Genomic DNA, 23132 nt, shown 5'->3' with positions numbered 1-23132 from the left:
TGTTTGCGATCATAAAGTTTATTTGATTTCAAAGATAGGGATAGAGAGTGCTATTAAAAAGATAATAGTGGGGACCCAAGTTTCAGGGAAATAGTTTTACATGAGAACTTTTCCCTCTCCTCCTTTCCTCCCTTTTCCCCCTCCCTCCCTCCTTTTCTCTCTCCCTGACTCCTCCTTCCTCTCTCCCTCTCTTCTACCTTCTCTTCTTCCATTCTCCCATCCTTCCTCTGCCGTGGTTCTTGCTACTGCTGCTGACACCTACCTGGAAAGGAACCAGCTTTGGGAATTCAAAACCCAAACTTCAGAAATGGCACTCCTTGTCTTTATGTAGTGCTTTTCGAAATATGAACGATGTTACATGATGATGATGGTCATCTGAGGACCAGAGGGAAGGCATTGTTCCATCCCCATTTCATGGGTGAGGGAATGAGTCACAGAGCACAGTAGATTGCCTAGCCTCTTTTATGCCAAATGTCTCCACATCCAATATGCTGTATACAGTAGGCATATAATGCATTCTTTTTATGTTGATATGCACATCACCCATAGTGTGACTTTTCCACCTGAGGGTGAAGCTCTCTGCATCTTTTTTCTTTTAATATATTTTTTAGTTGTTGATGGACCTTTATTTTATTTATTTACTTATAATGTGGTGCTGAGAACTGAACCCAGTTCCTGACACATATGAGGCAAGTGCTCTACCACTGAGCCACAACCCCAGCCCAGTTCTCTGCATCTTGTAGGAAGCTGGGCAGGATTGGGGCCTTTGTCCTTGGCCCAGTGCTGCTGGCGGGACCCTCCCTCTTGCTTCTCTTGTGGTGGCCTGTTAGCCTTCTTCCATCCTGTGTGCCACAAGGGAGGCCACAAGGAAATGCAACCAGGTGCACAGCTACCTCTGTCTCCAGCTGCCTGTCCTATTGGCAAGTTTGAAGCTGTCCCATGATATTCTGGAACACTGTGCCATCAGCTGGGCCCTAGTCTCAGTCCCATTGAAAAGAATGATGTGGAATACTGCTTTTATATTTAAAACTTTTCCTTCTAATCACTTAGCCCCAGATATAAAGGTAGAAGTCACTTCACAAAACGACAAATGCTTCATGGTCTCATTTGAATGTGGCATCTAAAAAAGTTGGCCTCATAGAAATAAGAGTAGAATAGTGGTTGTCAGGGGCTGGAGACATCAAGACCTTCAGTTGCAAAATGAACTTGTGCCACGGTCGTGGTGACAACTGTCTGTAGGAGGCTGAGGTGGGGGGATCACGTGAGCCCGGGAGTTGGAGGACAGCCTGGGCAATACAGTGAGACCCCACTTCAAACAAAGCAGAACCACCACATGTTCTGGGGAATGTCATGTACAGCATGGGTGATGATGGATATTACTTAATGATATGGCAGTCACTACATAATGTGTACGTAAATCAAATCCTCCCCTTTAATACATACAATCTTTATTTGTCAAATATTTTTTTAAAACTCTGGAAGCCACTTTTCCTGACTAGGGAGGGAAGGAGAGCCAGCAGGTCCTGCCACTGGCCTGATATAGAAACTGAGGATCCTGCGTGTACAGGTGTCACTTAAATAGTTTCATCAGTGTTTGCATGTGCCCAGCACTGAATAAGGCTTCTCAGAGCTTGTTCCGTGTGTCCAGCCCTGTCCTGGACATATTCCTTTCCAAAGACAGAAGCTGAGGGTGAGGAGTAATAGGCTGACTAGTTGTGCCCTCCTTGCTGTCTGCGGGAAGCTCACACCAGCTTGGAACAGTCTCAGGCAGAGGGAACAGCTGGCTTTGGCTCCCACATACCTCCCAGTCCCCTTGGCCTCCTGTTCTTGCTGGTGTGAGTGGAAGTCTCCTGTTGCCAGTGTTGATTTCTTCCCCACGTGGCTTATCTCCCCGGCCACACGAACTCTGACAAGGGGGGAGAATTTTTTCCAGCTAGTGAAACGAACAGGTTCCACACACACCTGCCTCTTTTGCTACACCGGTGTCTTCCCTCTGCCTGGTGGGAGGTTGAACCATGCCAGAGTTAATTTTATCATTACTTAGCAGGTGTGGCCATCATGGTGGTTTATCAATAAGTATAATCTAATGGCGCACTAAAATTGGGCCCCTGTTGGATCTGGGGTGGCAGCCACCTTGGTGGGCAGAGGCTCATTCAGTAGACTATCCAGGTCTACCATGGCACAGTAGAAAGGGATCAGAAGCCCAGGGGCTTGGGTTCAAAGCCAAGCTCTGTCCCCATGGTTGCTCATCGCTCATTAGCCTCTGTGAGCCTCACTGGTCTCAGACATGTGATCACTGTGATGGTGTAAAGTGCCCAGTGTTGTGTTTGTCCTAGCAGCACATGAACCTCTGCTGCACATGGCTCTTGGTGTCTCCCCTGGGAATGCCAATGAACATTGTTGCCATGTACGTTTAAAAAAAATTTTTTTTTTTTTTTTTTGCTTTCTCAGATCACAGTGTTTTAGACATTATTTCCTCATTCCCACTGCCCCCCACACCTCTCCCCCTTGACAGCAGGCAGAGAGACATCTCAGAAACAAGCAGCTTCAGGTTTTGCTATGCTTTCCTTGGTGTGGGTTTGAGCTCACAAAACCAGAGCTGCTGTTGGTGGGATAAAAGCCAGGGTACCAGGAAGTGGGTGAGGGCTGATTCTGCCCCAAGGATTCTGCCAGTTCGGTTGGTAACTGACGGTGGGCACAACAGTGCTCATAGGTCTGAGGCAGGGATGCAGGGAATGAGGGGCCCTGGGCCTGAGTGTGTTAACAGAAGATCTAAGAGAATCAGTGACTTGCTTCATTTTGAAGTGAAATCTTGAAACCATTGCCCAAAGATGAGGGAACGTTGATTTTTGTGAAGCCGTGGGATGGTATTGAAACCTGATCACTTTTCTCTAACCCAGAGGAAGGAAGTGGCTTCAAAAGTCTCTGACCTGGGTTTCGGGTTTCAAACTGGGGTGGTTGTCTTAGGACAGAGGAGTCCTAGGATGGGATTTTAGGTTGAGCTGTGTGCCCACAGCTCCAGATGCCGAGCTGGGAGCCCTGTGGCTAAGGGAGGGTGATGAGGCCTCCAGTACTGGGTGGAATAGAAGAATCACAGATTTTAAGTTTTGTTTTGTTTTTAGGCTTTGAGAAAGCTCAGCAAACACTGAGGTGGTTTAGTCTCAGGCAAATAGATCTATGGATGGTGTAGACTTAGTTTTCTTCATTTTAATAGGCATTTAGAAGGCGGCTGGCCATAGGCATGTGTAAATCTTAGAATTTGACCCTCCTTAGAAGCTTGGGAAGGCATCAGAGCTATTACTAGTTACAAGAGGGGCCAGGAATTGGGTATGAAATTGAAGTAGAGGTATACAAACTTTAGTGTAGACAGCAAGGGGAACTGGAGGGAAAGTTTATGTTTTACTTTATTTTGCCTTTGACCCTTTTCATTTCTAACATGTTCATGTATCATTAGTTCAGAAAAGAACAAAGAAGGGATTCCAGCAGAGGATGCTTTGCAAAATGTTTCCCATTACCTTCAAAAGGTCAAACATAAGGCAGGAAGGGGCTGTCTTAGGCCCTGATCTATAAGTGGTCTTGTACTGGGTACAGTGCCTGATGAAGGAAAGTGAGATGTATCAGGGGAGGTGAGGGCATGGCACTGTGAACAGTGAGCATGGCGTGTGGAGATGAGTAGGCGTGGTGCGTGGAGGTGAGATGGGTGGGTGTAGTGTGTGATGAGTGGGCGTGGCATGTGGAGATGAGTGGTGGGCATGGAGGTGGGTGGGCATCATGTGTGGAAGTGAGTGGCACGTGGAGGTGAACCAGTGTGTTGGGTGGCGACAAATGGAAGCAGAAAATAAAATGTCCCGAGCTTCTCAGGTTTAGAAGAAGAGAAGTAGGAACTGGGCTTACCTGGTCAACCCAGCCCTCTTAAAAGCTGTGCACCTCTACATGGGAGGCTGAGACGTGTATGTCATTTGAGCTGGTGAGTTTGAAGCCAACCCTGGGTAACATAGTGAGAGCCTGTCTGAAAAAAGAAAAAGAAGAGAAAAGAAAAAAGAGAAAAATGCTGTGCACCTTTATAAGCCCTGAAAAGCACCAGGAGGGCGAACATTCTGTGATGGAAAAGATGTGTCAGACAGCAAGAACTCTAGTTTTAAATTGCAGCGGGGACACTTCTTAATATGCAGCGCCTGCAAACTGGAGAACTAAGCAACGCTAGCTACCTGTCATCTCCAGACATGTCTGGCAAGTGGGGAAAGAGACACCTGACAGTTGCCAGTTCTCTCCAAAGCAGCCATCATCTCCGCCTGTGTTAGAAAGCCAGACAGGCTCAGCCACAGGAGGGCAGAACTCAGTCATCTTTCTTTGTGCTCTTTAATTCCGGCCTTCTGTCCGAGGGTTTCCACTTTACAGAGGAGGCTCCAGGGCTTGGGGAATCATGTAGCTTGTGTGCCAGAGCTAACAAACGGTGGGGCTGGCATCCTCTCCTCACCAGAGTCCCGGCTCCAGAAGAATTTGCATGTGGAAGGGAGGGCTCTGGCTTTGTAAGTCAGTGGAGATGAACCCTGGAGGGACTGGGGAGAGACCGTGGACCTTCTCTTGGGTCGTGGATCTCTGTGTCCCCAGTGTCTCCCAGTCTTGGTACAGGTGAGTTCATGGTTCTCGGTTCTTGCTGTATGTGCTGTGACTCATCTTAGCACTTGCTTTGCTCTCTGGTCTCACCTGTTTGTTTTTTGTTTGTTTTTTACCCTGTCCATGTTTTCTCAACTTTTCTTTTCACAGCTCACATAGAAACTGAAAATATTTGTATGTTACACTGGGATAAACAGACAAGGTCGCTGGGAGCTGGAGGTGGCTAGCCTGGTCACTCTGGCTTCCCTGAGGGCTGTGGGGATCAGTGTGGCTACTCTTTGTTTGGTGCCACTCAGGGATCTTGGCCTCATCTGCTAGCTCAGAGCCTGTGGCTGAGGAGACAGCCATCCTGAGTCAGCAGAGCTGTCCTTGATCCTGGCACCTGTCCCACGGAAGCCATGAGCATGCCTTTCCCCCAGGTCTTGGGATTTTGTCCGCCTTGTTTAGTCTTGGGGGATTTTATTAACCTATGGTCATCATGGGAGCAGTCAATTTGACATGTCCAGCTTAGCTTCAAGGAAAAAAACTTAGGAGATTTATACCCTTGGGCCCCACATGTGAGATGACTCAGGAGTACCTTTATAAATGACTGTTGAGTCAACATAGGTCCCCATCCTGCTCCCAAACACACAATACACAATCTCATCCCACTAGAGCCTTTCCCAGCCCTCCCAGCCATTACAGATTCTGAAAAGTGGATTCTGGTGACAGAGAGAGGGGAACCTATGTGAAAAAATGCCATTTTGTCCTCGATTCAGAAGTTTTGGGTCTTTGAGGTCTTATTTGATGATGTCTCTTTTCTTCTGGGGTCTGCAGTAGGCACTGCCCCACCACAGGCACTGAACATTGCCATATCCACATCTTTCAGCTATGAGGAGCCTGACTTAACCATCCCTCGGTCACAGAAATGAAAGCATTGAGATAAGGAGGAATGCTGGATGTGACTAGTCAGTAAAGTATTGTCACTCACACGCTGTCCAGTAAGAAGAGCAAGAAGAACACAGGCCTGAGTGTCAGCTGCAGAGTTCCTCTTCTTCATAAATCTGGGGAACTTCACAAGCTGGTCCCTTCAGACAGATTGCTCAGTTCCCTTTACTTTCTTCTTTTTACCCACTTCCCTCTCCCTCCATCCCTGGGCTTCTTTGGCCTGTTCTTTTTGATTCACCTCCTGCTACTTCTGTGCCCACCTTTCTTAGGGATCTTTGCTGAGTCCTTTATTAATTCTGTAATTACAGGCTTCTTCATGGATCTCCCCTTAGGCCCTGCCTTCCCCATCCACCTTTTATTCCCTCTCATATATATTTTTTAAACGTTGTTATATACATAACACTAAATTTGCCATCTTGACCAGTTTTGAGTGCACGGTCAGTAGCATTACATATACTCACCTTGTTGTGCAGCCATCTCTCAAACTCTTCACCTTGCAGAACTGAAACTCTGCAGCCACTAGGCAACTCCCCCTCCCTCAGCGCCCTGGCAACCGCTGTTCTACTTTCTCTTTCTATTCTAAGTACTTTAACTAAGTACCTCATGTAAATGGAATCATGCAGTATTTGCCCTTCTGTCGACTGCATATTTCACATAGCACGTTGTACTCCAGGTTCGTCTATGTCGTAGTGTGGGTCAGAATTTTTTTCCTTTCTAAGGTTCAGTAATACCCCATTGTATGTCCATACTGTGTTTTGTTTATCTGTTGATGCATCAATGGGCACTTGGGTGGCTTCTCCTTTGACAATTTTGAATAATGCTGCTGTGGACATGAGTATCCAGCTATCTCTTTGAGACCCGGGTTTTGGTTACTTTGAGTATATACCCAGAAGTAGAATCCAGCAGGATCATGTGGAAATTCCATTTTCAATTGTTGGAGGAACTGCCATACTGTTTTCCATTGTAGCTGCACCATTTTATCTTCCTGCTAACAGGGCACAAGGGTTCCAAGTCCCCATATGATTGTGGTTTCTGTACTTTGATAGGTGCTTCCCTGTGGATGTGAGGTGGTATCTCATTGTAATTTGGAAATGCATCTTCCTCACTCATGATCAGTGATTGGAAGCCTCTTTTCATGTGCTTGTGGCCATTTGGCTATTTTCTGTGGAAAAATGTCTATTCAAGTTTTTTAATCCATTTCTTAATTGAGTTCTTTGGTGGTTTGTCTTTTAGCTGTCTCAGCCTCCTTTGTGGAGGGAAGTCTCACTCTTCCCATGGGTACAACTCCCTCCTTGCTGTGGATCGTGGACCTGTCCTACATCCTAAGTCCCTTCGTGACATTATTGTCGGTCCAGTCATCTAGACTAGAAACTTAAAGCTCCTTTCTGATTCCCTGTATCTTATTTCTCAGGGTCAGTTGGTTGCCAAATCTGTCAATTGTCTCCACCAGATTAGTTTAATCCATCCTCTCCCTTCTGGTGTTATGGCTACCGCCTGGTTCCAGGGTGTCCAGTGTAACCTCACGCCAACATATGGTGAGGTGCTGACTCATCTTTCAGGTCTGGTGAAATCTCAGGGTGGGGTAGCATGGGCAAAGGGTGGCATCAAGTTTGACAGAACATATTTAGTAATATAACGTATTTGTAAAATGGAAAAAAAATCCTTTTTTTTGGAATACATGAAGTAATAAAATATTCTTGAGTGGGCTGTGTAAAGTTAGATTCCTTTGTAAGTAACAATTTATAATATCATACTGATATGAACTAATATTTGTTGAGAGCTTAGTATATGCCAGGCAGCAGGTGCTTTACGAGTATTATGTCATTGAACCTCACAACAGTTTTATAAGGTGGATAGATGTTTATCCAGAAAAAGAAGCCGAGGTACAGAGAGGCCCAAGTCACACATCTGGTAAGTGATAGGAGTGTTGTTCAAACTCTGGAAGTTTCAGACCAGTGAGAGGAAGTAGGAGGCCTTTTCTCCAGAAGGGGTCATGAGCTAAATGGGCCTCAGAAAAACTGGCCTTCAGGGAAAGTTCCAGGATCCAAATCCTCTAACCCCCATCCCTGGTCTCACCAACTGGAGAGAGTTCTCCCGAATATGCCTTTGTGGACCTCAGGCCTGTGAGCTGTTCCTCCTGGGGGCCCAGGTACCTCCTTGCCTCTCACTTGCATGTACTTCTCCCTCTTCACTGTCATGTCCCACTTTCTCATCTTCAAAGTCATCTCAGTGCCACCTCCTCAAGGAGGCCTGACCCTTCACCCAGTTTGGACTCCTCGCTGCTCCTCGGTATGAAGTGAAAGTGCGCATAGCTTCTCACTTCAGCATCTAGACTTGTTCCTTTTTCTTCTCAAAATAACTGCAGGCAACTTGAGACAGAAGTTGCCTGTGAGACCTAAGCACCTTCGTGTTGCTCAGCACCAGTGTGGAGTGTGTTGTCGTAATGACAAGCTCGATATTTTCTGCATGGAGGCTCATGAAGGCTACTTTGAAGAAGTCTGCTTTTTCTTTTAGAAGTTTCTTTCTCTTAAGTTGCCAGGAAGTCTTGATGTGTCTTTTTCTCCAACTCACCCTTGTCTCACTCAAGTTTAGTTCTCACCAAGCACTTTGGAGCCCCTTGCCATAGTAGGTGGCCAAGCACTGAGGAGGAGTCTGTGCCCTTGGGCCTGGCCTTGCTGTGTAGACCTCGTTCTGACCAGCTCTTTGCCCATAGGCTTGGTGCTACACTTCCTTGATTGGCCGAGATTGGCTCTTAGGCACAGCTTGGAGACATTCAGGTTCCTTGTCCTCAGCACACAAAACCTACAGTCTCATTGACCCAGCTTTGGGCACGTCGACTCTCTGGCCACCAACAGGGCCTAGTGGAGCACTTGAGTGAGGAGAAGCAGTCCTTGTGCTTTGGGAACCGCTGTGACCAAAAGGCCCTTGCTGTGGATGAAACTCACCAAAGCAAAGTGAAAGTGAAAGTCCTCGTAACTTCTCACTTCAGCATCTAGGCTCCTGTATCAAGTGCCATGGTCCCCCCCACCCCCCGCCACCTTTTTTAAAAAAACTTCACATTTTAAAAATACCTTTATTTTACTTATATATTTATTTATTTATTTTTATATGGTGCTGAGTATTGAACCCAGTGCCTCACAAGTGCTAGGCAAGTGCTGTACCACTGAGCCACAACCCCAGCCCCCCCCCCCCAGTTCCCTTTTTTCTTTTTAACTTTATTATTTATTTTTATGTGGTGCTGAGGATGGAACTCAGTGCCTCACACATACGAAGCAAGCACTCAAATACTGAGCCACAAGCCCAGCAACAGTTCTCTTTTTTGAGAAAGTGTTCTGGACCTCATTAAGAAAAGCTTGAAACTGCCTGCTCTGTTTTCTCTTGATACACAAAAATTGTTTCCCTCCTATTTTCTCAGGCCTAACCTCACTGTCACTTCATTTGTGATTATCTGCTATCTAGAGGAACAAAAACAAGTTTCCAGTGTGTGTGTGTGTAATGGAGGGGTTCGGCTGAGGAAGCCGGCGGGTGGTCTTATTATTGCAGTTGATTCTCTGATTGATTAGGAAAGACAACATGAAACATCGTAAGAAATGGAATAATTCACGGGATCCGGGGAAACTTATTTCTCTTCTAGTTCCTAGGTGGGACACAGGAGGAAAGCAGGGCAAAACCCAGTACTTGCTATGTATGTGCAAAGTCTGCACACATTTGTTCAGTTTGGATGGGTAAATCTTGAAAGGAACCAAACATATCTGACTCTGAGTTGCTGTGTTTCTTCTCCCTGCATGTAAGTGGTGGTTTCCCACCTGAGTCTCTGTTGATTGGAAGATTTAGGTTAGGAGAGCCCTTTCCAGAGATCCTCTTCAGACCCAGAAGCCCAGATCCATGTCTCCAAGGGAGGGAGCCTGTTGATGACATTTTAATGTAGCACTTTGGCCTCCCACAAATCTGTGAGCAGAGGAGCCCCAGGCAGGAGTAGCCTGATACAAAGCCCCCGTGTGTGCCTCCCGCTTCCAGGTGCCCGCAGACGTGGAGAAATGTCAGGATCGGATGGAGTGCTTCAATGCCGACCTGAAGGCCGACATGGAGAGGTGGCAGAACAATAAGAGGCAGGACTTCCGGCAGCTGCTCATGGGGTTGGCTGACAAGAACATCCAGTATTATGAGAAGGTAAAGGTGGGCCCGCCAGAAACCAGAAGCAGGGACCCTGCTCCTCCCATGTCCCTCCTTTCTTCTCTCCATCTGACCTGTGTTTGCTTGCTCAGCTGTGGGCCCAGTTGGGAAGCAGAGCCCCGGCACTCACTTGGGCTCCCCTCGCAGCACGCACGGTGGAAGCGGCAGCTTTGTCTTCTGTGCTTGCTGGTCCTAGACCCTGGCTGCCTCTGAGTCAGTCAGACCTTCGGTGCACGGCTGCTGCCAGACGGTGGAGGCCCTGGGATTACTTCACACTGCCTTGTGGTTCCACATTCAGGATTCTTCATTGTCATTGTGCCACAGACCCCTTTGGTCATCTGATGAAGCTGATACGCCCATTATCAAACTACTGTTTGTTTTTAAAAATAGACTTAAAAATACTGCTTCTAAATACCTAAGGAAATTTACAAAGGGAAACAGTTCTGTTAAGAACAGTTTTATTCATGGATCCCCTTGCTCAGGTTAAGCCCCCACCCCGACAAATGGTGGTTCCTGTCAAGCTACAGCCCTTCTCAGTCACAGTTCGCCCCTAGTGTATCCACCTCTAGATCATTTCTGCTAAAGAATCCTAATGTTCCTTAAAAACCTAAAATTAGAGAGACTGGCACGATCATAGTTCAACAAGTAACCTGTAGGCACGACATCAAACTTGGAAACACAGCAGCCTCCCAGCTGTGGACAGGGACTGACTTGGCTCTTCCACCACAATCCTAAAAACAAACTCAACCTAAGTGACAAGAATTCATCTTTTTTGAGGCTTTGATGGTCTGGCTGCTGCCCGGAGGCTGTGTGTCTGCATTGTCTCCAGGTCTCTTGGGTGAAGGCTAAGGAAACAGGCATGGAGTGGCTCTCCCTGGTCAGCTCTTAGGAAGGGCTGATTGACAGGGGGAGGAGAAGCATACTCCCTTCCTCTTGGCCTTTCTCATGGAGCCCCTGCGGTGGTCCTGGGCTGGCGCTAGATCAGAAGTGTTGCTTGTGTCATCTCATTAAATTCAAGCCTCACTGTCACTGCTGGGAGCTTTAGGACTCTCAGTTGAAAGCTCAAGAAACTAAGGCCCAGCAAGGTTTAAAAAGCTCTGTCCGAGTTGACGCAGCCTGTGAGCAAATGCACTAGGTTTGTAGAACTCTTGGGTCCAGAAGTCTAGGTGGGTCCATCACTGTCCGCCTTGGGGATGGTACCCTCAAGAACAGCACAGAGGTGCCCAGAGGAGGAAAGTTCACCCCGTGTGAAGTTGAAGCCTCATTCCTCTGCTTACCGTGCTGTTGGGAAAGGTGCCTTTCTGTGCCTCTCTCTCTCTCTCTTTTTTTTTTTTAATCTGTGGAATGGGAGTGATCCTTCTCCATGGAATGATTGTGAAGATACTTGAAACAAAGCACCTGAGCATGCCCAGCACATGGTAGGCATTTAGTAAACGTTACTGCCTTAGTAAATGTTACTGTTCAATGGCTGTCCCACTATTCTAACTAGATCCTTTTGAATCCTTCACTCTTCTGAAGCTGAATTCGAGCAACCCCACAGCCCTAGGGCGCAAAAACTCAGGTCTCATCGTCGGGGTCTTCCCATTACACCACTACTAACAGGGTCGCTATCTTGAGGTGTGGTTTGGGGTCTTCATCTATATTTGACCAGTGCTTTTTATGTCTTTGCTGTGTTGAAAGATACTGTATCTACAAAATTAATAAGTAAATAGCCAGACCCTTATCCTTAAGGCATTCTCAGTCTGTTGGAGGATTAAGTATTAGTGAAAGAATCCCACTACCAAGAGTGAGCTGCGTGTGCCAAAGGAAGAGAACAGGAAACCGAGAGGAAATACTAGGGGGCATAATTCAGATGAGGGAAGGAGGCAGGCAGATGGAATGGGCAGGTGGGGTCAATCTGGAAGTAACATTTGTCCTGAGCCTCGAGACAGAGACCTGGAGCATGGGTATTCCAGACAGAGGGAACAACATATGCAAGGTTCCTGGGGTAGGAAAGAGCGTGCCACACTCGGAGACTGGAAAGAAGAAAGTTGCTCTGGCCTCAGTTCCTCACAGCTGATGTAGAAAGACTCTTTCAGATCTGAGGTGGTGGACTTGGAAGAGTAGAACCCAGATTGCCACGGACCACGCTCGGAGTCCCTGGCGGGGAGCAAGCTCCTGGAGGCTCTCCACCTTCCTTGGGTCAGGCTTCTAAGTCTGGCTTCTCTAACCTCAGAGTCACCAAGGAAGGCGTCCAGGACCAGTTTCACCACTCCTATATCCAGCTTGACCTGATCGTGTCTCCTCCTCCTCCCATCTCCCCAGAGCTCCTCCCCAGATGACCTGGCACAGAGGTTACCCTGGGCTGCTTCTAAGAAAGACCCAGAGCTGTGGGGCCGTCCTTCCCTTCATGCAGGAGACTGCTGAAAGGGAGAATTATTTCTGTTAAGCAGCTGCACTCAGAGGCCAGAGCCAGACTCTCCTGAGTTCTCGGCCTGTCTCAGGATCTGGGATGAAGAGATGGATGCAGTGGAAAGGGCATCCGTTTACTTTTGTGTTAGAATCGTGAGTCATGAGCACTGTCGCTTAAAAGCAGTGTGTCTTGGGCCAGTGATTTAACCCAAGATTCATTTTCTTCACCTGCAAAGTAGGTGTGCATGTAATAGATAATAATTCTACCTCACAGAGGTGTTGTGATAAGGAGTGTAAACGTGTAGCAATGTCTGCATCGTTGGGTCTCCTCCTCCCATGCCTCTTTTGGAAGATCCAAAGAGTGGCCCCTACAAGCAAATCTGAGTTTGGTGGAGAAGAGTAGATTGTCCACCCACTCTGCCTCAGGTGACTGGTCCGTTCCAGTTGTAATTCTGTGTTTGTGCAAGCCCCACATACCTGGAACCCTGTCTCCATCCATACGGAGAACTAGGGCCTCATCAAGGGCTTCCTGCCTAGTCTCCGTTTTGCTTTTTCAAGGGGAAGGTTTTCTTCCAGTGACTCCATTTGTACTCACTGGGTCTGAGCTTCAGGCACCATGTTGAATGCATGTAAGCCTTGCCGGGACACTGTTGTCTTCCTTAGAGATGGGGATGACACATTCCAAACAAACACCTGTCACCTCCCCTGTTGACAATAGTTACGGATAATACACACAGGTGTCATTAGACAAAGGTGACCCAGCAGGATTGGCAATGAAAGGGTCGATGAGAGCAGAATTAAGAAGCTGACCCTGAAATCTGAAACCCATTGCTGATCCTCTGTGAATGTTGTCGTTTCAGTGCCTCATGGCGTGGGAGTCGATTATTCCACTGCTGCAGGAGAAACAAGAGACCAAGTAGATTGCTCCTTGAAACAGAGACTCTTCTACCTGCACAGGACATGACACCCTGTACTGGAATGTCCCTGCAGTGCTGGAGAGGTGGCATTGGGGAAACAACACAGAAGCACCTCTTGTTTGTGTATTTCTCTCGCCCCCTTCACCCCACAGTTGTTTTTGATTTGTATTTATTCATTGGTGGAGTCCGTATGGCTGTCATCATCTCTCAGCAAAAGAAGCATACCTCCATGTCACTATGAAGACTTGAAACCGAGCTTCACGGCAGCCCACGCCTGAGGCTGTGACTCTCAGGCTGTGACTCTCGTGACAGCTTCCTCTTTTGAGACAGCCAAGTTGCTTGTTGCAGGAGGGGACACAGGTCTTGCTTTTCAAGGTCATGGAGGAGGCACTAAGAAGAGGCCTCTGGCTTGCTGTGAGCCCGGCGGCTCTGCAGTTGACCTCCGGGTGTTGACTTGCCTCTGCCTAGAAGGAGGTGTTGGTACCTCCACAGAAAGTCCTTAATTTACGGTGGCCTGTATCTGTGAGTGTGGCCTGCTGCCTGTTTGTGATGAGTGACATGTGTTTTAAAGTCTGTGTCCACATGCATCCATGCTTGAGTGAGCAAGCCTTGTCCTTATGCGATGCCTTGGTAAACTGGGGGATGCTCCCTGATCTTGCTTCTGATACCAGAAGGCAATAGACTAGAAACTTTCATGTAAAATGAAGAAAGGTGCATTTTTCTCTGAGAAGGCCTTCAATGTTTTTCTTTGGCCTGTTAATTGTCAGCAGTCAGGATTAGACGTCTCATTTGCAGTCAGAGTAGTCCCCCCATTGTTGAGATTGGTGGGCATATGCGAGCCCACTTGTGATGTCTGCTTTGTGCAGTTTGCCTTTACCTCACCAAAAATGCTGAGCTTAATGTTTCCTACCGTGTCCACTGGACGTGTGGGCAATCTTATGGTGAGGGAGGGCGAGTATGTTGTATTGTCATGACACAGCTGAAGTTGGTAAACTCAGTGTGAATGTTCTACATAAAGTGCTTTAACCCTTAGGATTTCCTAGTCAGGAAGAAAAGTCAGTTCCAGCAGGGGCCTCAAAGGTGACAGGCGTGACAGCGCGCTCTCTGCTTCTAGCTAAACTGAAGTCTCCATTTGCAGCCAAATTCCTGGGTAGAGCTGGTTGTGTTTACTCTTCGTTTCAAACTGTTACCAGGTTTACTTTTCAAATCACCACAAAACCAACAGTCAAAAAGGATCTCTCTTCAAACTCACTTCCCCCCACTCCTGAAAAGAAGCTACATATGTTATATGATTGTTCTTTCACTTGTGGCTTATGCTTATAAACCTGTAAATCTAAGCCTCAGACAGTAGTTCGTTGTTTTAAATGAAGCAGTCGGGACTCTGCTTCATATGCAAGTTAACCTGCAAATGCAGGTCAACGTTCTGCATGTTGAAGTCACTTTATTCCACTCTGACATCAGAGTTGACTTGGGGTCAGCCACAGCTGGGATACTGTTGGAGCAGCAATCGGACAGCAGAGGGGTGTTTGGCTGTTCCATCATGTTTGACAAAGTCAAATTTGAAATGATGATTTTTAAATCCATCGGTACTTTCCTGTACTGCTAAGCTCCATCTGTGCCATTCTAAAACCTTTTGATGTGAATTTTCAGTTTGGTACAAATAGAAATGATTCACGGAAGCGGAAGGGCAAGAACAGTCCCTCTACCCCCATCTCCGGTGACTCAGCATTTCATTCTACCTCTTGAACCATCGAGTTGGTGTGGGAGTGGATGTCCTGGTCCAGCCTGAGGGTGCGCTGGTAGAATTGGGGTGTGCATCTAATCGTTGACAGCCCTCTATTGGTATTTGGCAGAAGACACCAGCCTGACCCAGCAGTGAGTATTCATTTTTGGAACATGTGAAGCTTTGCTTCGCAGAATATGTGCTTTAAAAATGTCGCGGGTAACAGATGTTTAAAAAGAACCATGGAAAGAGCTACAGGGAAACCAGAATCCGAGAACCTGCTAGTTGCCAAATTCCAGAGTCATTCCTGTATAACGGTTACTTGGGAAAGAAGGCCGTCCCTCAAAAAACACGCATCGGTCTCCTTGCTGGGAGACATGGGAGGGGGATCCACAGTCTGTCTCTGTGGAAGGCAGAGGTCTGGCTCTGCAGGGTTTGGGCTCCTTGGGACTTTTTCTTGTGCTTTGTCTGGTCCCCATGTGGTGCTCTGTGCTTTGAGACACCAGGAAGAGCTGCAGCATTGCGACCTCCTTCCTCCAGGCATGCCGTTGGTACAGAGTCAGGAAAACCCTGTATGTTAGACTTGCTTGGAGAAATGGACCTTCCCAGGAAGGCACGTTTGTCCCTGACTTCAGACTGGCATCTGACAAGGTGAGGAACTCTGCCCAGAAGGAAGAGGGTGGGAAAAGGGAGCGAAGGAGGCTCTCCAGCCCTCCCGACTCCATGGCTCCCTCTTGCCCCTGAAGCTCAGCAGTCCCAAGCACTGGACTGTTTGTCTTGATCAAGCAAAATGGAGATTCACTATGAGAAGCAGAACTGGGAGCCTTCTGTGCCAAAGACTACCTCAGAGAGGCCCCAGTACCCCATCCTCCTTGAATTCACAGAGCTGCAGTGCTGAGGTCACCGACTCCTCTCATATTTATCATCCATGAGATTTTTGCATAAGGGTGCCCTTTACCAGGGCAGATGGACAGACATGTGTTGAGGAACAATGAAAAGTCGCCCCACGCAACTGTCCAGGTCCTGAAAAGAGAAGAGTTTCCTTCACCCAGGTTAAGAGTCCCGGGATGAATGCAGAAGAAGAATTCCTAGAAGCCAGAGCAGATTTTAGAGATGCGAATGTTGTCAAGCAGAAAGCAGTTGTGGTGTTGACACTGTGGACATTGCCTTTGCTCGTCAGTGTGGGGGTCCATAAGAAGATTCTGGGCCTCTGCTCAGAGCAAGGAACCACTGCTCTGAAAGGAGGAGGGAACACACGACCCAACCCAGTTTGGGTTGGGTTTCATCCTTTGATAAGGCTTTACCAATGATGGCTGGCAGACTTTTAGTGTGATCAGGGAGATGATGGGTTTGGTGTTCACCAGACACCTCTCTCTAGTTGAAATAACAAACAGCACGGCTCTGGGATCGTGGTGAATGTGAGATGTCTGTTTTCATGCCAAATTTCAGCACCCCCAGAGTGTACTCTGGATCTTGGTCCAGGGTGTTCTCTGGGTTGCCCCTCCCCAAGAGGAACAGAATGGTCACGTTTATTGAGGGACCAACAGGAAGTTCCAACTCAGAGGTGGGCATGATGGCCCCTGGCAGTTGCAAGGGAGATTTCCCTCTTAGGAAGGGAGCCCAAGGGACACCTGGAGTTTGTGTGGCTCAGTCCTGCCATTGGTAGCGTTGAAGCCAAAGGTAGCTGGCTCTGTTTTGTTGATCTCCGGATCTCTCCCCTGGATCCGGAGCTGGTGATTGGGGAGGGAGAACACAGTCGAGAACAACCTCCAGGCTGTGTGGGCCTCAGCTGTTTGGGTCTTGGGGTGGGCTTGAGCTGGCTAGTTGCCGTTGCTAGAGACCCTACAGGGTGATTCCTCCCAGCAGTTCAGCTGTCTGTGGTCAGGGCAGGGCCCATTTACTGGGACCTCACCTTCCCAGACACCTACTTTAAGGGCTTGTAGCAACTGAGTAAGTTAATCATCTGGCTGGGTGACATCGCTCTGGCCATCCTCGTTTATGGGAGGATATTGGAATTTGGGTTTGCCTTCTCCCTTTCAAAAGCCCTCAAGATGACAGCAGATTGGACACGCCCTATCATCGCTGAGGTGTCTTTTCAATCCAGATGACAGGTGGCATTTACTAGTACATTTGAGGAAAACGTCCTTACAGACCAGACTTACAGACGGATCGGGGTGTGTTGGAAATGCTCTCCTCTTCCTTGTTTTAATAATCTAAGAATCAAATTTTTCACCACCCTACTCTGTAGGTTTTTGTTTTAAGTATCCTCAACTTGCACATATCGGAGTGTGCAGGAGCTGTCTGCATTAAAAGAAAAAAAAAAAAGTTGGAGTGGGGTTGTGTTCTGGGAGGGGGACTGCTCTCTTAATCATTTGAGTTTGAAGTGTGTCCTGGGCATGACTGTCCAACCCTTAACTATGTGGCAGAAAAATGTTATCCAGGTAGTTTGTCCTGCTAGTCTGTGAATAAGTGCTATGAAAAACAGTAACTTTTAATAAACCAATAAGATATTTGTTTCATATAAACATTCTGTGTATTTAGCACTTGAAAAATCAACAAATCCAGAATTTAAAAATAATGCCACAAGACTGTTAAAAGCCTAACTCTACTTTTGAGAATTTTTCAAGACCTAATATGCCTTATTCTTCCACTAGTGTTTTTAAGATTCCAGATAGAAAGTTTTAGATATATAGTCAGACACTCAGCTTAAATACTAGAGATCTAACATAGTCAGTCCTCAGTCCTCTTAAAGAAAAGAACCAGAAAGTGAGGGTCAGAATGAGGTGGCCTTTGGGGAGGAGAGAAGTAAGCATAGCTATTGCCAAATGATGTTTTTAATAATGCAAGGATGCCCAGGGACCACACCACCTCTTGTTGTTTTAAAGTGTGAAACATTAATTCAGTGCCTTTTGGCATACTTTTGATTATAGAGGTTACAGTATCAGCATTGACAAATCACAGATCCAGAGAACTCTATAGATTATGACAGTATTGAAGGCTTACCCTGATTCTGCAGAACAGCTTTTGAAGGTACTGTGGGGGTCTCAGAGGGGCATGTTTTGGATGGAAAATCTCCACCGGTTGAAACACCAAAAACATTCTGTTGACTCACATAATTGAGTCCACTTCAGCAGAGCTTTTGTTATTAAACCAGAGATGAAGAGTGTTGTGTATGTGCCTCTCCCAGGAGGGCTGTCCCCCCCTCCCCAAATGATTCTGGGCTCTTTCTAGGCTGGGCCAGAGCAACCAACACCTACCTGTCCACATTCCTATTGGACAGGTTTGTTCACGGTCGTAGATCAATCTTTCTTTCAGAAATGGTACTAGGAGGAGGAAAGGGGATCACGTATTCCTCTGTGTAGAAGTGGGGAGGGGGAAAAACAGATTGCAGACCAGAATGTGAATCCGTATCATAAATCCATATCATGTCGCCTGGGCCTTCGTCGGGGAACAAACCAGCATCTCTTAATGGTCAGCACTGTCCACCGGACACCCCTGAGCCTGTGCGCCTATCCCATCTCTGTGAGTTGGGATGCATTGAGAGGTGACCTACCCCTGATATACTCCCACGAAATCAACTGCCAGCAAACTTTCTAACTTGTATTTTAACTGTTAAGAAGAGATTAAAATTTTACTTAGGACATTTCCAAATTATGGACTGTGTTTTTTTTTAATTTTAGAAATTATTCTTTATGTTTAAAACTTTAAGAGAAAAAGAAAACTCCTTCTGAGGTGTTGATGAAGTCCTCTGTGTAAATGTGTCGTCTTCTCTTCATGCTGCCATTAAGCCAAAACAAAAGCTGTGAATATAAAAAGTGCTCAAGAAGAGTGTGTGTAGATGAGAAAGCAGTTTATTTACAGACCAGAAGTCTTTATTTCATTAAGCTACCAAATGTTAGAAAGAATGTCACCTTTTTTTCTTGTCACCCAGAGATTATGGAATGGGGGGAGGGGGAGTTGTTTGTTTTTGTTGAATTTTTGATGCTGGCACAAAGTTTTTTGCCCACTTTTTTTTCATGTTATCTGTGTATTAAAAAATCTGTTTGTTGTTGTTTACTATGGAATTAGTATTTTACATTTTGAGGTAAATAAAGAATTTGTATTGCTTGATAAACTATTAGCTTGTAAATTCAAACAAAGTTTCTTTACCTCAATTAACTTAAAGAAATGGACCAATAAATCTATAAAAGATGCTTTCTTTACCTTGACTCCTGTTCTCTTTTGTACCATTGTAGGACTGGACAATATGATTGCCACCTCTTTTGTTTTCTTATTTTCTGAACAGAAACTAATTTGCCTATAAGAATCAAATATACAGAGCAACAGGAAAAAATATAGCTATGTAATTGAACTTTTTATTCTCTAGTTCTTTATCAATCCAAACTCAGTTTACCCTCTCCTACATCTTACAAATCGATGCTAATTTGGGGAGATGAAGAAATTACCTAGTATAGTGACCATGGTGATTGACAGGTAGCTGACAGCCCAGGCATTACAGGAGAGATCTTTTCCTGCACCATCCCATGGCAAAGCACTTTATATTCTTGGCCAGGGCTAGTCACTTCCTGACATTTTGCTTGCTAGGAAGTTTTTGAAGAGTTTCATCAGTGTTAGAGTGTCTTGCTCAGAGGCAAGAGTGCTTGTTTGTTGGAGTCCACCTCCGACAGGGGGTCTCAGGAGATGAATGGATGGTGAGGAGTTGATGTAAGGGGGTAGAGAAACAACACAGACACAAAAGTGAAGATGCTGAATCCCAATCTTGTGAAGTTAATCATATATACTTTTCATTTTGGCAGGCTCACAGTACTTTGTGGTTACAAAACAGAAATCATTATTCAAAGAAACAAAATATTACGTAGCTACAATTAGATAAGAAGAATGTATTTGGCTTATGCATAAGCAAGGATTTTTACTTTCAGTTCGTGTTTTGCTTTGAGCTGTTTCTGCTTAGTTACCTTTTAATAAGAGTTAGAAATGTCTCAGACTATTAGCCTATACCTTGACTATTCTTTCTTGACTTACTGACTAGAACCGGCGCCGCGGTTGTGGCAAGTGGTTAACTTGAAAAGAGAGGCTACTAATTTTAATCAAACAAGAGTAAGAGCACCAAACCATTGTGCACAGGAACTAGAACAAGTTGCCCAGTACCAAGCACTAATCTGTCTTTTTTTTTTTTTTAAAGAGAGAGAGAATTTTTTAATATTTATTTTTTAATTTTCGGTGGGCACAACATCTTTGTATGGGTGCTGAGGATCAAACCTAGGCTGCACACATGCCAGGCGAGCGCGCTACCGCTTGAGCCACATCCCCAGCCCCTAATCTGTCTTCTTAATATTAATTCTTCTTCTCTAGATTTTAATCTAATTTCTCAAAAACTTCCTTGACTGTTTTTCCTACAGGGGGTTTTTCATTAAACATTAACAATTTACGTTCCACAGCTGAATCACTGCATTTAGAGCAAACAGATTTATTCTTTAGAAGTAGTTGCATTAATTGGGAAAGTCATGTTTTTTTCCTTCATACTTAATGGTCAAATCATACTTATTAAAGTCGCAATCATACTTATTAAAGGAATACAAAAACAAACCAGCCCATTCCCAGAAACATACTGCGCTCCTCCAGGGGATGGACGCCTTGCGCCATCCCCCTCAGTAGGGCCTTGCCATTGCCTGAGTCAGGGGAGGGGCCAGCACTTGTTTATGTAACAGTGTCTATGTGACAGTGGCAGTGCTTTGGAAATGGACTTGACAATGGTGTTGAATTGCCTTTCTGAGAGTAGACTTCATTAATTGAAGACAGCAGTCGTACAAAATGAGGCAGCAAGGTGGGATAAGAAGGAGATTTGGGATCCAATCTCAGTCTTTCTATTTACTCACTGTGTGACTTAGGCAAGTCACATCTCTCTGAACCTTCAGGATTATGATCTTTGAAAAGAAGATAAGCCTTCCTAGTAGGGTTGTTGGAGGGACTGGCTGTAATGCATTCAAAGCCCCTAAGTGTACAGTGGGCACTCCTTTTGAAAAGACACTTCCTGTTGTGTAAATTTGGCCAACTTAAATATTAAGGATAACAACCTTTCTGTTTTTAAGTAGACCTTTTTTCTTTCTTTTTAAGAAGACATTGAGATAGGATGCTGAAGGCCTGGGGAACAGATAGGAATAGATTGCAAAAGCCATGGTAGGAAGTGATAAAGAGATGGAGGAGGAAAAGAGCAGCTGGATTTAAGAGATTTCTGTGGTGAGCGAACGGGTCAGGTGATTTGGAAACTTCCAGGCTGGGAGCTGAGGTGATGCTCTTACCTGAAATCAATTGGGAGAGAACAAATAAAAAAGATATAGTAGGCGTGAGGTGGTGGAGTGGGATAAGAATAATTAGTTTTGGATGTATCCGGAGGTGGAGATGTTGACTCAGCTGTTGAAAATAGAGTTCTGGAGTCCATGGGAGTTGACCCGGTTATCTGAGGAGAGGATCAAGGACAGGGCTTCAAGAATTAAGGAAGCAGGGAGAAGAGGAGGAAGACTGAAGAAAAGTTCTTAGAGGAGTCAGCTCTATAGGTTGGAGTGGTGGTTCAAGAATTCGGCAGCTTATGGAAACGTCAGCTGTTGGCCCCCAGTTGGCACTTCTAACAAGTTCCCAGGGGATGCTGATGCCACTGGTCCAAGAACCCCTGGGTTAGAGCATCTAGTAGGAAGGTCACTGGGGACAGGTGAGAAGGTTTGAAACTGCTACTCTGATGGCAGGTAGGGTTGAAGAGGAACCAAGATCCGGGCCTTGAGAGTCTAGTTCAGGCTTCTCAACCACAAGCTGAGAGCAGGGTCAAACCTGGCCCTTAAAAGCAAGTTCTTTGAGAGCAGGAATGGAGAAGCTAATGATTGGATTCATTCGGGGTGCTGTCCCTCCTCACTGCTCCAGTGAAAAAGAGCTTGGGATGTGGCTCATTAGATAAATATTCCAGGGTTCAATCCCCCAGTCCCCCTACCCTGAAAAAGAATGCCATAGCCCTAGAGTTATAGGGGGAATCTGACCGGGGAGAGGATGATTCATGCACTCATACTATGAATGTTAATTTTATTTGGATAAATCTGCATTTATATATGTAAGTAAAATGGACAATAAAAAGTAATTCAGAATAAAATGGTTCTTCTCATATTCCCTTTCCCTTCATACCTTCTGGGTCAGGGACCCAGGTGAGAGGCAGGAGTCAAGAGGAATGAGCATGGCCTTGACCCGTCCCATCAGCCTCGCTCCTGTTGCTATCTCCGTGAGGAGCTCTACGCCCTGCATGGCCCAAGTGCTGAAGTTGAATTATTGCCTCACCCTCTGCAGTCCACCAGCCACCAACTCTGGTTGACCTCAAGCTCCCTATCTTTCTCCACCCTCCATTGCTCTTCCCGCACCCATTGCTGCTTGTCCAGGGTGCCAGCCCACGGCCACTCTCACCTGGATCTCTGCAGGGCCTCTCGTCTCTTTTTGCACATCTGTTGTGTGCTGCTCTTCCCACAGAGCTTCTGGAGTGTTTTAGGATGCACATGTAAGCATTCTGTGAACGCTCAACAGCTATTCCCATTACTCTTACAAACCTTTTGGACATCTTCTCTGCTGTCCCTCCTCACTGCTCCAATCTCATGTCTCTGTCCCATCCTCCTTTTTTGCTCCCTTCACATTGAATTCCTATATCTTAGGCAACTACCTGGAATGTCCCTCAACATCTGGCCTTGGCAACTACTTACCCTTCCTGTCTTATCATAGATGTGATTCTTGGAAAGCCCTGTCTTCTCCCAGATCTGGGTTATATGCTCCCCTCTGTTGACATTTGTTTTTGGAAACATCACTGCCTGCTCTTCTGTCCCCTCCACCTGCTGGACAGTAGGCTGTGTTTGGGCAGGAAGAGTCACACCTTGTTCTTAACTGTATCTCTGCACCTAGCATGCTGTCAGGACCTGAGTAGATGTGCTATAAAGGTTTGTTCACTCCCTGCAAGAGTTTAGAGATACAAACTCTCTAAGCCCAAATGCCCTGGCATTTGAGTGCATCCTCTAACTCTTGTGTTTCACTGCAGTTTAAGAATGTCATCACTGGGGCTGGGGATATAGCTCAGTTGGTAGAGTGCTTACCTCCCATGCACGAGGCCCTGGGTTCAATTCCCAGCACCACCAAAAAAGGAAAAAAGAGTGTCATAACTATTATGTACAACCACAAGAATTGGATCCTATTTAGGATAAGTTATACTCCATGTATATACAGTATGTTAAAATACACTCTACGTCATGTATATTTGGAAAGAACAATAAAGAATGCCATCACTAGCATTCAGGGTGGCACACACCAATAATCCCAGCAACTCAGGAGGCTGAGGCAGGAGGATCAAGGCCAACTTCATCATC

General features: G+C 46.1%; 1 protein-coding gene and 1 non-coding gene across 2 annotated transcripts in view; both read left to right on the top strand.

The window, feature by feature from the left end:
• Snx30 (sorting nexin family member 30) overlaps positions 1–18911 on the top strand; it is a 107802-nt gene extending 88891 nt beyond the window's left edge. Inside the window, exons 8-9 of the mRNA XM_076845668.2 lie at positions 9562–9714; positions 12969–18911. Of these exons, the coding sequence (XP_076701783.1) occupies positions 9562–9714; positions 12969–13028 (213 nt within the window). The 3' untranslated portion in view covers positions 13029–18911. The remainder of the gene's footprint in view (positions 1–9561; positions 9715–12968) is intronic.
• A 3920-nt stretch (positions 18912–22831) lies between these two features.
• Trnag-ccc (transfer RNA glycine (anticodon CCC)) lies at positions 22832–22904 on the top strand. The gene has a single exon. It is a non-coding gene; the product is annotated as a tRNA-Gly (tRNA).
• Positions 22905–23132: the final 228 nt, after the last annotated feature.

The sequence above is a fragment of the Callospermophilus lateralis genome, chromosome 2, assembly GCF_048772815.1.
Source record: "Callospermophilus lateralis isolate mCalLat2 chromosome 2, mCalLat2.hap1, whole genome shotgun sequence".
NCBI lineage: Eukaryota > Metazoa > Chordata > Mammalia > Rodentia > Sciuridae > Callospermophilus > Callospermophilus lateralis.
The sequence above is the reverse complement of the archived record's forward strand: the minus strand, read 5'-3'. Positions and strand labels throughout refer to the sequence as shown.